This window comes from Capsicum annuum, chromosome 9 (genome assembly GCF_002878395.1).
Source record: "Capsicum annuum cultivar UCD-10X-F1 chromosome 9, UCD10Xv1.1, whole genome shotgun sequence".
In the NCBI taxonomy this organism is placed as follows: domain Eukaryota; kingdom Viridiplantae; phylum Streptophyta; class Magnoliopsida; order Solanales; family Solanaceae; genus Capsicum; species Capsicum annuum.
In genome coordinates, this window is record NC_061119.1 from 190,045,530 (window position 1) to 190,060,278 (window position 14,749).

Here is a 14,749-nt window from a genome sequence, read left to right on the forward strand (position 1 = left end):
CCTCGAATGAGAGTGAATATTAACTATACCGAACACATTCCCAGTGTGCCATGATCGACTCTCGATGACACCTATGCGAAGAACTCTAAGAAGAAGAACTAGAGATACAAGAGATGGAGGAAGAGGACGATAGTAATAAATTGATGGAGCTTATGTAAACCAAAATGCTGTTCGAAAAGAAGCGGAGTAATAAGAGAAGCAGTCAATACCGTTCGTATTATAAACCCTGTTAAAAATTAGCACAAAAGAAGTGTGTGCGTGCAATTAACTTCTGTAAAATTAAGAAATTGAAAATATTCCTCAGTCCACAACTGATCAAACAATTAAGGTACAAGTCATAGTAAAATGTGTTCACAGTTTAATACATGTCTCAATCCGAATCTTTTCGAAACAAATATACCCTATTTTGGAGATCCATAAGCAGCTAATATTATAAATCATTGACCAATGGAAGCAAAATATAGAAACAAGGATAAAGAATGCTGTCAAATCACTTGGATATTCAATCTTGGAGCTGCACTTAATTCAACAATGCCTAGTGATCCAGAAATGAAGCTATATCCAGAAATAAAGCTATGTTGTTACTTCCTAGTATATAGAGGTTGGAGTACAACTGCCTTCAGAAAGTTAGCTCAAAACAAAAAGATTCTCTTCCACAGTTTAGATTGATTGGTCTTTCTTCTAAGCAGAACAACACCCAACAAAACGATTCTCTTCCACTGTTTAGATTGATTAGTCTTAGATTGATTAGTCTTTCTTCTAAGCAGAACAACACCCGGCTTTCTTTACTTCAGAAACATCATCCTTGCCTCCGACATTAATTGTCTGTCCCTTGGGTAGTGTTGCCGGGTCATCTCCTACTTCAAGAGCTTTCCTGCTAACAACACGATGTATTTGAGTAAGCACTTCTGTGAAGGCACTTTCCACGTTCATGGACTCCAAAGCAGACGTTTCCATGAAAAATGTACTTTCCTTCTCGGCAAATGCCTTGGCATCCTCAGTCGAAACAGCCCGCAGATGACGCAAATCAGCCTTATTACCCACCAGCATTATGACAATGCTAGAGTCGGTGTGATCTCGAAGCTCTTTTAACCATCTCTCTACATTCTCAAAAGTTACATGACGGGTGACATCATAGACAAGCAATGCTCCAACAGCTCCTCGATAGTAGGCACTTGTGATTGCGCGATATCTTAACCAAAGAGCACAAGTTGAGATAATTATTGTGAGCATCAAACCGAAACATAGCCATATTGCAAAGTAAGATATAAAGTGACATGAAAATTTTACCAGGAAAAAGGAGATAAACACAAAATATCTATAGGACCTTTGATTGTTAAGTTTAATTTTTAGAAACATGGAACCAAGGCTGGAAACCTAATACCATAATATAATGCAGAAAATAGGAACCTGAAGAGTTTCATTTCAGACTTCAAAACAAACAAAAAATACAGGTGAAATCATTTCACAAATCAATATTAGCACTTAGCCTAATAAATGAAATTTAGGAGAGAACATTTGCATCTTAAATCAATGATAAGAAAATGTGATCACTGACTTAACCATCCTAGCTGATCCGCTGGGCCTTCTGTTTGGGGAAACCCACATGAAAGCACATAAACAAGTATGAATATTTAAGTTGATATGATGCAGAGAGTTTAGCAAAGTTAAAATTCATCTTAGCTTGGAGCTCACATGGGAGACATTGGCAACGCTTCGCCACCAAAGCAGATGCCAATTTATGACATTAGGACACTACCAGCTAAAGAAAATAGTTGTTGCGTTTGATAAGTAATAATCTAAGCCTATTGTTGTTGTTATTCTTATTTTGAAAACCGTGGAGTCTGGGTCAGCCTGCATGCACCTTGACTAATTCCAAGGGATACCAGTCACCTCCCACCAGCAACAAGTTCCAAGTAACTCTATCCACCAAGGCTAGAACAGATGGGAAGAAATCATTTAGTGATTGTCTCTGTTGGGAATTGAACTTGAGATCTCATGGTGCTCAACCCAACTTTCATTGAACCACTAGGCCACACACTTGGGTGTGTTAGCATGATGGACAACTAGTAAATATTGTATTTATTAATGTAACTATATATTGTTGTATATTAGTGTAATTGTAGAGAGTTGACTTAGTAGAGTAATAGTGATTATAGTAGAGCAGATCTGGTGGGATAGAATAGCGGATTTAGAAGGATAGAAAAGTTAATCTTTAGCGATTGAAAGACGGGTATTAAGGGATGTAATCTTTGAATACTCTCTATTTAATGGAAAGAGTCGATATTGAGAAGCATTCAGCACAGATTTGACATGTATTAGTCTTCTCTTGGCTGTCTAGTTTCATAGAGTCCATCTTGGTTCATTTCAATTTTTTTTGAAAAATCTGATTGTGTTGACTGTTCGTCAACATCTTGGACTTTTGATCTTGGTCATTCTGGTTGTTTTTTTTTTTTAGTCATAGTGTTTCTAGTTTTTATAGCTATTCAAGAACATGGCTTCACATCTATTTGAATCCTTCAATGTTCGCTTTACTGGAAAAATTATTCTTCCTGGGAATTTCAATTTCAATTATTTGTCATTGGAAAAGAACTACGGGAGCATATAGATTGAAGCGACCCTGCTCCTACTGATCCTACAAAGTTAGGTGAATGGAAGATTAAGGATGTTCGGGTGATGACATGGCTTTTGGAGTCAATTGACCCTCTTATTGTTCTAAATCTCAGGCCTTACAAGACTGCTAAGGCCATGTAGGATTATTTACAAAAGGTTTACTACCAAGACAATAGCACAAGACGCTTTCAGTTAGAGTATGAAATTGCTAATTACTCTCAAGGAGATCAATCTGTTCAGAATTAATTTTCTGAATTTCAAAATTTATGGACTGAATTAACAGATATTGTTTATGCCAAAATACCTACTGAATCTCTTTCTGTAATGCAAGCAATTCATGAGCAAAGCAAACGAGACCAATTTTTGATGAAGTTATGTTTCGAGTTTGAGAATGTTCGCTCTAACTTGATGAATCGTGACCCGTCTCCCTCCTTGGATATTTGTTTTAGGGAATTACTCCGTGAAGAGCAGCGTTTTGTCACACAAAATGCTTTCAAGCAAGTTGATGATGTTGTTGTTGCAGTTGCAGTTGCTGCCCAAGGTAAGGGAAAGGGTAAGGATATGACTAGAACTCAATGCTACAGTTGCAAGGAATATGGTCATATTGCTAGCAATTGTGACAGGAAGTTTTGTAATTATTGCAAACAACAAGGACACACTATCAAAGAGTGTCCCACACGAACTCAAAACCGTAAGGTCAATATGCTTTTCAAGCTGGGATAAATGGTATCATTACTGAGAACATCTCTTCGGGACATGTTCTTACTCCTGAAATGGTAAGATAAATGATCATGTCAGCCTTTTCAGCTTTGGGGTTACAAGGTAAAGATCTTGCATCTAATTTTTTGCTTCTTGATTCCGGCGCTTCCAATCATATGACCAACTCAGCGAGTATGCTAAAAAAATGTTCGTAAGTATCATCGTCCACAAATTCAAGTTGTCAATGATAGTAATTTACCCATTACCAAGGTTGGGGATATTACTAAAACTTTCAACATTGTTTTTGTGTCACTAAAGCTCTCCACTAGTCTTATTTCAATTGGACAATCGATAGATAACAATTGTGATGTGAATTTTCTCGTAATGGTTGCCTTGTGCCGGATTAGGTGTCGGGGATAATAATTGTGAAAGGGCCTAAAGTTGGACGACTATTTCCTATACACTTTTCCATTCCTCGTGCTCTATCTCTTGTTTGTACTTCTACACCTAGTAAGACTGAGGTGTGGCATAAGCGCTTAGGACATCCAAATTCTATTGTGTTGTCTCATTGATCAAATTCTGATTTATTGAAGAATAAAAATCAATTTTCCACTGCTTCCTTTGATTGTTCTACTTTTAAATTGAGCAAAAGTAAAATACTTCCTTTTTCTAATTTTGGTAGTCGTGCTACAAAGTGTTTTCATGTCATTCATAGTAGTGATGTTTGGGAATTCATCAATTGTTTCTCATGCTCATTTCAAGTACTTTGTGACATTTATAGATGATTACAGTCCATTACGTGGGTGTATTTTCTTCGCTCCAAATCTCAGGTATTTTCCATGTTGAAGATATTTTTGGCTTATATTAGACTCAATTTTCTACTTATATCAAATAATTAAAATCTAATTCTGGTGGAAAATATGTCAAATGAATTCAAAAAATTTTTGCTTAAGAAAGGAATTGTCTCACAACGCTCTTGTCCATATACACCATAACAAAATAGGGTCACTGAATGTAAAAATCGCCATCTTTTAGATGTCACTCGTACTCTATTGATTGAGTCCTCAGTGCCATCTAAAATTGGGTTGAAGTGTTGTCTACTACAGTCTATTTAATTCATAGACTGTCATCTAAGGTGTTAAATCTTGAGTCTCCATATTATCGTCTTTATCACAAAAATCCTAGCTATGATATTTTTCATACATTTGGTTGTGGTTGTTTTGTGCATCTGCCTCCTTTTCAGCATAATAAAATTTCTATCCAATCTACTAAATGTGCTTTGATATCCTATAGTACTTTGCAGAAAGGTTTTATTTGCTATAATTCATGTTCTAACAAATTTTGTACTTCTAGAAATGTTGTTTTCTTTAAGAATCAATATTTCTTTCCTACTCGTGTTGAGTCATCTCCCGTTTCTCCTATTCTTCCTACTTTTGATGATTTGCCATTTTCTTCTAAGCAATTCAAACCTAAACTTGTGAATGAACGATGTCGGCCAACTTCACATCCTCCCGAAATTGATCCACCACCTATGACTGTTCCACAACTAGAATCTGAGAATTCTTTAAGCTCTGCTCCTCTTGAGCCCACTCGGCGATCTACCAGAGTATTTTGTCCTCCTAATTGGTAAGGCTTTTACTCTACTTTATCCACCATTTCTGTTCCGACTTATTACTCACAAGCTTCCAAGCATTAATGTTGGCAGAAAGCAATGGAAAAACTTGACTTTTAAAGAAAACAACACATGGGATATTGTTTCATGTACTTCAAATGTCCACCCAATTGGATGTAAATGGGTCTATTCAATTAAACTTCATTCTGATGGAACTCTTGATCTAAAGCTCGGCTGATTGTTCTTGGTAACAGACAGGAGTATGGTGTGGACTATGAGGAGACTTTCGCACCAGTAGCAAAAATGACTATCGTGCGAACTATCACTGCCATTGCTTTTTCACAAAACTGGCCTCTTCGTCAAATGGATGTCAAAAATGCTTTTCTTCGTGGTGATCTTAAAGAAGATATTCATACAAAACCTCTGGTTTGTTCTCATCACCTACATCAAACGTATGCAAATGGTCTTTGTATGGATTAAAAACAAGCTCCCAAAGAGTGGTTTGACAAATTTCGATCTACTTTGCCACAATTCTCTTTAGAGTAGAGCAAATATGACTCATCTTTGTTTCTTCGGAAAACATCTACAGGTTATGTTCTTTTTTTGGTATATGTAGATGACATTATCATCACAGGAACCGATTCTTCACTAATCACTAGCCTCCAACAGCAGCTTAAGGATTCCTTTCTTATGAAAGATCTTAGTACTCTTACATATTTCTTGGGTTTGGAAATTCATCGTGATTCATCAGGTGTGTTTCTAAACCACCACAAATATACCCAAGACCTTATTTCTTTGGCAGGTCTTTAGGATACCTCCTTTGTAGATACTCACACCACTGGAATTGAATGTAAAGTATTGCCGAGAGGAAGGAGTTCTTCCTGATCTAACCATATTTCGGCAATCAGTTGGGAGCTTAAATTACCTTACTATTACCAGGCTTGATATCTCTTTTCCAGTTCAACAAGTTAGTCAATTTATGCAAGCTCCCCATCTTCATTTGGTGGTTGTTCGTCGCATCATTCGATATCTCCTAGGAACATCTAATCGTGGATTATTCTTTCCAAGTGGTTCGCCTATTCATCTTAATGCTTTTAGTGATTCTGATTGGGCGGGATGTTCTGACACTCTTCGTTCAGGTATTGGTTGATGCCTGTTTCTTGAAGAGTCTTTGATATCTTGGAAGAGTAAGAGTTTAATGACCCTTACGGTCATTTCCCTAAATTTTCATATAATTTTACTACTATCTAAATGTATCGTGGATTATTTAATTTGATTTGGCATTTGGTAGAAATATAATTTAGTACCCTTCTAGAATATTTTCGATATTGGTAAAATTCTTTAAGTGATGATATATTTATATCACTTTATAATAGATTTTTACGAGTTATTAATATTTTAAGCAGAGATAGTAAATTTAGAAATATTAAAATATTATTATTATATAATAGAGGTTTTTGTTAAAAATAATTCTCTATTAATTATGGTATATTCAAAATATTATAATTATTTTACAACGAATTTATACAATACCTGAATATATACGCGATGTAGAAAATTGCTAATTGTGGCCTATGCCAACACACGTGTGGCAAGGTATGTGGACAGCAACTTATGGTTGGCAGCCACACCCTTGCCTCGACTTTTGGACTAGCCTTTTCTTTATATTCATATTGACAAAGCCATACTTGGCAGTAGCTTTTTCAATAAAAACTTTTTTTAACAAAAGGCATCAAATGCAAGTTTCTTATGTTCTAAACATACTGCACGAATATATGTGTATACTTTGTGGTATCAATTTTTGAGCGAAAACCATTTGAACATCAAACAAAAATATAAGTTAATTATCCGAATCAATTATTCAAACTCAGGTTCTAGCGGGATACTATTTAGAGGCTTCACGGAAAGATATTATAGCTTTGGCGTCCAAGTAAGCTAGGCTTACCTATCTTTAGATTGAGCTTATTTACTGAAACTGTAAACTATTATGCTAGCTTTGGATAGGTGCTTGTAGATGCGTATTTATTTTATTTATATAAACTGTCTTATTTATCCGGATTAGGAGCCCGTTCTAGTAAATATTGAAATATTATGTTTTAATATAATATAGCATCTATTACTTTAGGACGTGACACTAAATTGAAAAATCTTGAATTTATCCCTTTTTAATTAAGATTGGCGGATGATTATTTAGACGTTGACATTTGATTATTATTGTTACTATGAATTCCCGTTCGAGTCTGGCATTTGATTATTACTGTTACTATGAGTTCCGGTTCGAGTCCGGCATTTGATTATTATTGTTACTATGAGTTTCGGTTTGAGTCCGGCATTTGATTATTATTGTTACTATGAGTTCCGGTTCGATTTCGGCATTTGATTATTATTGTTACTATGAGTTCTGATTCGAGTTCGGCATCTGATTATGGTTGTGGTTCCTCTGAGTTTCGATTCGAGTCCCGCATCTGATTATGAGTTCTATATATGTGGCCTATAGTTATTACCCACTATGTCCGGTTCGAATCCGGCACGTGTCCTCTTGTTATTATCCATTACTACCGGTTTGAGTCGATGTCTGGCCTCTCGTTACTACCCATTGGTATTGGTTCAAGTCCGGTGCACATATGGATGACTATCATGATTTATTGGGATCAGCGCAGTTTTAGATTATTTATGTTTGTTTTCGTTACTTGTGTGTCCCACCGGCTTGTGGGGGTACGGTTGGGTTAATTGTCTTCTTCGGTGTGCCTAGCGGGCTTATGGGGGCCAGTTAAGTTATGTTTGATTTGTCTATCATTACTGCATTATTTATTTTCTGTATCGCTTAAATTTATTCCTTTACTGCATTTGCGTAGCTTAGTAGTTGTTGACCTTTTCATCCCTTTTTACCGATGATTCAGATTACATCCTTGCATTGTACTAATACCGTTTCTATATTGAGCTCAGTCGGCCGATGATGCCTACTGAGTACCCGTTGTTTTGGTACTCATACTACACTTCTGCATCCTTTTCCTAATGCAGATCCGGGTATTAGCAGCTGTCATTGACGTGATTCCAACCTTCCAGTACTGATTCGAAGCAGGGTGAGCTTACTGTCTTCCAGCTGATCCTTCTCTATCTACTCTGGTTTAGTTTGTACTCGAGATTGCTTGTGTATATTGGGTATATTTAAGATTTTGTCTAGCACTCTGGGTATATTTTACTAGTGGATCTAGTGCCGACTTTATCGGGTCTAGGGAGGGATTCTTTTGTGTATTTGGTAATTTTCTTTCCCTCATTTTAGTGTATGAGTTATGGTTACTTTCTGTTTGTTACTTTTTATTACTACTGCTATCATTATACGCGATCTTTTCTGATTTCTGCCTATTAGCCCGTTATCTATTATTTCGGGCTAGGGCTTGGCTTGCCTACTGGGGGATAAGATAGGCACCATCACGACTTGAGAAATCGGGTCGTGACAAATTGGTATCAGAGCCTAGGTTTCACCGGTACTGTTGGTACTAGAGCCAATGTTTAGTAGAGTCCCGCAGATCGGCACAAAGACGTTTGTATCCCCTCTTCGGGAAGCTACAGAGCATTTTTTTAGGAAACAATCTCATTTTCTTGATCCATTTTTTGTGTGTAGTGTCTGAATTGATTTTTAAGTTTTTATTGGTTCACTCTTTATGAAGATGGCTTGGACACGAGGTTCACGAGTTGGGGATTGGGACCCCAAATTCGCTACTAGAGTTTTGGTTAGGGGTCGAGGTCGACCCACAGGTTAGGGGTCAGCCCAGTTATATTAGTTCTAGTGGTCAGAGCAGTAGTCAGCTGTAGAGGGGTACTAAGTCAGCATCGTTGAGTCAGGGTGGTCATTTCGGACCCGCCGGACCTTCTAGACAAAGTAGGGTGCTTGAGGCATGTTATGACTGTGGGGTTGTTGGTCACTTTGCTCGTGAGTGACCTCAGCGTGGGATGATTGAGCCTTCAGTACTAGCTGCCCAGTCGATCAAATCAGTGCCGCCGTTAGGTAGGGGTGGTCTACAGGGTCGTGGAGGTGGTTCCCAGGGTTCTAAAGGTGGTCTGCAGAGAAGTAGGGCAGGCGGTCGGGCAGGTACCAAGTCCAGGGGCATTTATATGTTGTTCCAGGTAGATCAAAAAGGCTGAGGCTTCGGATGCTTTGATTACAAGTAAGGTTGTTGTATGCCACTAGCTAGTTTCTACTTTCTTTGGTCCCGATTTCACCTTTTCATATGTTTTTGCTTATTTTGCATCGCGGTTGGGTTCATGTTCGGAGTCTTTATTTGTGACAGTACATATAGCTATCCCGGTGGGTGATTCTTTAGTAGTGGATCGATTTATAGATCGTGTTCGGTGAGTTTAGTGCTCAGATTGATCTCATTGTACTAGATATGGTATAGAGCCATGGATTAGTATCTCTTTATCATGTGATCTTCAATTGTTTTGTTAGGACTATTACTTTAGCCTTGCCTGGCGTACCCCGATTGTGTGACAGGGTTTTATCAGCCGCGTATTGATGGGAATTATTTTTACATTTCGTCTAGGAGATTGATATTGAGGGGTTGTGAGCCATTTCTTGCTTATGTTCGGGATGTCAATGCTGAGAGTCTATCGCTTGACTCCATTCCTTTAGTTCGCGAGTTTCTCGTTGTGGTTCTGACTGACTTACCCGACCTTCCTCCCAAGCGTGATATGCGCGCCCAATATCCCTACTTGTTTGAGACTTCCAGTATGGCCTTATCTTTTACTTTCGCGGACGAAAGTCCTTTTAGTAGTGGATGTTGTGATGACCCTGACGGTCATTTCCCTGTATTTTCATATAATTTTACTACGATCTAAATGTATCGTGAATTATTTAATTTGATTTGGCATTTGGTAGAAATATAATTTAGTACCCTTGTAGAATATTTTCGATATTGATAAAAAATTTTAAGTGATGATATATTTATATCACTTTATAATAGATTTTTATGAGTTATTAATATTTTAAGCGGAGATGGTAAATTTAGAAATATTAAAATATTATTATTATATAATAGAGGTTTTTGTTAAAAATAATTTTCTATTAATTTTGGTATATTCAAAATATTATAATCATTTTACCACGAATTTATACAATATCCGAAAGAAAATGGATAATCGTGGCCTATGCCAACACACGTGTGGCAAGGTATGCAGACAACAACAACTTATGGTTGGCAGCCACACCCTTGACTTGACGTTTGGACTAGCATCTTCTTTATATTCATAGTGACAAAGCTATACTTGGCAGAGCTATACTTGGCAGTAGCTTTTTCAATAAAAACTTTTTGTAACAAAAGGCATCAAATGCAAGTTTCTTATGTTCTACACATACTGCACGAATATATGTGTATACTTTGTGGTATCAAGTTTTGAGCGAAAACCATTTGAACATCAAACAAAATGATAAGTTAATTATTCAAACTCGGGTTCTAGCAGGATACTATTTGGAGGCTTCGCGGAAAGATATTATAGCTTTGGCGTCCAAGTAGGCTAGGCTTACCTATCTTTAGATTGAGCTTATTTACTGAAATTGTAAACTATTATGCTAGCTTTGGATAGGTGCCCCGTTCTAGTAAATATTGAAATATTATGTTTTAATATAATATAGCATCTATTACTTTAGGACGTGACACTAAATTGAAAAATCTTGAATTTATCCCTTTTAATTAAGATTGGCGGATGATTATTTAGACGTTGACATTTGATTATTATTGTTACTGAGTTCCGGTTCGAGTCCGGCATTTGATTATTATTGTTACTATGAGTTCCGATTCGATTCCGGCATTTGATTATTATTATTACTATGAGTTCCGGTTCGAGTCCAGCATCTAATTATGGTTGTGGTTCCTCTGAGTTTAGGTTCGAGTCCGGCATCTGATTATGGTTGTGGTTCCTCTGAGTTCCGGTTTGAGTTCGACATTTGGTTATGAGTTCTATATATGTGGCCTATCGTTATTACCCACTATGTCCGGTTCGAATCCGGCACGTGTCCTCTTGTTATTATCCATTACTACCGGTTCGAGTCGGTGTCTGGCCTCTCGTTGCTACCCATTGGTATCGATTCAAGTTCGGTGCACATCTGGATGACTATCATGATTTATTGGGATCAGCACAGGTTTAGATTATTTATATTTGTTTTTGTTACGTGTGTGTCCCACTGGCTTATGGGGGACGGCTGGGTTAATTGTCTTATTCAGCGTGCCTAGCGGGCTTATGGGGCCCAGTTAGGTTATGTTTGATTTGTTTGTCATTACTGCATTATTTATTTTCTGTATCGCTTAAATTTATTCCTTTACTGCATTAGCATAGCTTAGTAGTTGTTTACCTTTCCATCCTTTTTTACTGATGATTCAGATTACATCCTAGCATTGTAGTTATACCGTTTCTGTATTGAGCTCAGTCGGCCGATGATGCCTACTGAGTACCCATTGTTTTGGTACTCATACTACACTTCTGCATCCTTTTCCTAATGCTGATACGGGTATTAGCAGCCGTCATTGACGTGATTCCAACCTTCCAGTACTGATTCGGAACAGGGTGAACTTACTGTCTTCCGAGGTTGATCCTTCTCTATCTACTCTGGTTTAGTCTTTTGTACTCGAGACTGCTTGTGTATATTAGGTATATTTGGGATTTTGTCTAGTACTCTCGGTATATTTTAGTAGTGGATCTAGTACCGACCTTACCAGGTCTTAGGAGAGATTCTTTTGTGTATTTGGTAATTTTCCTTCCCTCGTTAGTATATGAGATATGGTTACTTTCTGTTTGTTACTTTTTATTACTATTGCTATCATTATACGCTATCTTTTCTGATTTCTGCCTATTACCCCGTTATCTATTATTTCGGGCTATGGCTTGGCTTGCCTATTGGGGAATAAGTTAGGCGCCATCACGACTTGAGAAATTGGGTCTTGACAAAGAGGCAAGACCGTGTGTCAAAATCTTCAATAAAGGCTGAATATAGAGCAATGTCTACTGCTTGCTCCGAGATTGTGTGGCTTCATGGATTACTTGTTGAGATTGGATTTCCTCAATCTAATCTTACTCCTCTCCATGCTGACAATACAAGTGCTATTTAGATTGCTACTAATCCAGTTTATCATGAGCAAACCAAACACATCGAAGAAGACTATCATTATATACAAGAAGTTGTAGATAAAGGAGTCATACTCTTCCGTACGTGTTCAGTGATCTTCACAAATAGCTGATGCATTTACAAAGTCAATAGAACGACGACGACATTAGTTTCCAGTTGGCAAATTGATGTTTCTTGATCTACCAACATCAAGTTGAGGGGTATGTTAGCATGATGAACAACTTGTAAATATTGTATATATTAATGTAACTATATATTGTTGTATATTAGTGTAATTGCAGAGATTTGATTTAGTAGAGTTATAGTGATTATAGAAGAGCAGATTTGGTGGGATAGAAAAGCTGATCTTTAGGGATAGAAAAGTTGATCTTTAGGGATAGGAAAATGGATCTTTAGGGATGTAATCTTTGAATATGCTCTATTTAATGGCAAGACTCTCAATAATGAGAGACATTCTACACAAATTTGACAGGCTGCAGCCTATTGTTATTATTTTTAGCTTTCCGAAGTCAACCATTTCTACATAACTAAAAGCCCTCATCGGTAGAATTGGAGGAGGCGATGAAATACCGTGTAAAGGAGATTCGAGAAGAAGGTCCAAGGAAGAGCTTGAACTCCTTTTCACTTGTGAAGTGGTTTCAGCGACAATTGGGGGAGGCTAGCCTGTTCTGGACGAGAAATAAGGAAAAGATTCAGTCTTTGGATTTCTGAAAGCAGTTGTCCAATCCTTCGGCCCTCCGGTTATGAAAAAAAGCCTATTGGTGCTAGAAAAAAAAAAAAAAAAAAAAAAGTGGCTTTACCTATGAGACTGACAGAGAATTCCTAAAAGTTACTGCAGTTCCTCCTCTAACGATCTTAAAGTTCTTACACTTCAGTGTTATCAAACATAAAAAGTCGAAACAATTGCTGAATTCTCTTTGAGCGTTAAGAGATCAGCAAACATGGTTCAAAAATTGGAAAATTGACAATTTTTGCTACAAATTTGTTTCAACGTGACAAAATTTTGCAAAACCTGAACGAATAATTTGAAATTGTCCTTTCTCAAGGACTACAAAAACTGAGTTTTCTCTAATTCCACGAGATACCTACCACCTCCCACCAGGAATAGGCTTCGCCTATTGTTCAATCAAAAAAAGGATTATAATTTTCTCTCATCGCTTTTTAACACCATTTTTTTGTTGTTGTTACTGTCAATTTTCCTTTTAATACCTACTTAGATTTGTTGTACTAAGATTAGATGCAACTTTTGCCAAAAAGAAAAAATGATAACCCTAACAAGTTACATTACATCAATTCTCGCAAAATCAATTAGTACTCCCTCCATCCATCTTTACTTGTCCACTATATTAAAAATAAATGGCCAACAATACTTGTCCAGTTTAAAATCCACAGGACAATTTACTCAATTCTACCCATTTTACGTTTAGCATTAAATATGATTCTATCACTCAATGAAGCATTAAATTATTATACTCAAAGGGTCTCTATCATTTACTATTTCTTAACCTATAAGCCAAGTCAATATTACGACGAGTATCAGCATTTGAGATCGCAAATATTTACAAGCACTCTACATCAAAATTCAAGGACAATAAGGGAAAAATTGGAAATAGGAGGTTTACCGTTCCTGACCGGCAGTATCCCAAATCTGAGCTTTAACAACTTTATCATCAACGTGAATACTCCGAGTGGCGAATTCAACGCCGATGGTTGACTTTGACTCGAGGCTGAATTCGTTACGAGTAAATCTGGAAAGAAGATTAGATTTACCGACGCCGGAATCGCCGATCAATACAACTTTGAATAGATAATCGTAATCGTCGTCTGCTCTGTACGCCCCCATGAATCGCCGGTCAATGTGTATGTATATCTATATGAAAATGTATGTATAAGATGAAGAATTTCGAGATGCAGAGAGGGTTGCGGTGGGGTTTGGGGGGCGATGGGGGGTACAGGGAGAAAGGAGGAGGATTTGTTTTGGAAGATTTTAGCAAGTACTAATTCTTAGGCACGTTCGATTTCCTTTCATGTGACTTTTTTTTTTTTTTTCGCTTTTTAGAAGTTCGATTATATTTGAATTCGTCCCGGGTCGGGCCCCAAATGGGAGAGCTCCCAACACTTTCATGTGACTTTCTTATTAATGGTGTAAATGTAAAAAATGCAATTGGGATCAAAGTGCATAAATAGCTAATTTAAGGGCTCATTTGGTTGAGAATAAATTATTTTAAAATAATTAATATTGGAATAAGTTATACGTAGTATTATAATTTTATTTCAGTTAAATATAAATAAAGTCATTCTTGTTATAAATGTATTTACATTATAGTGAATATCTATCAAGATCTATTTTGATATCTAATAGGATTTGAAACATTCGTTTTTTACTCAGACTAGGAGTAAATTTTTCCTATAAATAGAGGGGTTGTGTTCATTATATTGACAATCTGATGACCCTCAAGAATCCTGAAGAGAAGAAATAAGAATCACTCTCTCTATTCTTTCTACTCTTCTTCTTTATTCTTTCTTATTTTATAACACGTTATCAGCACGAGACTCTGACAAACAAGATGAGATTATAAATCTGAAGAATTTCAAGGTTAGTAATTCTTTATGTTATCTTTCTTTTGCTACTATTAATATAATTATTATTGGATTTGAGGAAAACTAATTGGTTTGGAACCATTTATATTTTAAATTTATTCCTC

General features: G+C 36.8%; 1 protein-coding gene across 1 annotated transcript; it reads right to left on the reverse strand.

Annotated features, from left to right (window-relative positions):
* Positions 1-255: 255 nt before the first annotated feature.
* Positions 256-14,209, reverse strand: LOC107842302 (ras-related protein RABA1f). Its single transcript, XM_016686064.2, has 2 exons — positions 13,667-14,209; positions 256-1,192 (listed from the first exon to the last, which is right to left on the reverse strand). The coding sequence occupies exons 1-2, from the start codon at positions 13,885-13,887 to the stop codon at positions 760-762; spliced, it is 654 nt and encodes a 217-aa protein (XP_016541550.1). The 5' UTR covers positions 13,888-14,209; the 3' UTR covers positions 256-759.
* Positions 14,210-14,749: the final 540 nt, after the last annotated feature.

Excerpts from the sequence above, each read along its gene's own strand:
- LOC107842302 (XM_016686064.2), bottom strand. The coding sequence starts at position 13,887 with ATGGGGGCGTACAGAGCAGACGACGATTACGATTATCTATTCAAAGTT. Across the intron at positions 1,193-13,666 it reads GATACTGCCGGTCAGGAACG|ATATCGCGCAATCACAAGTG; the intron begins GTAAACCTCCTA and ends TCTTTGGTTAAG.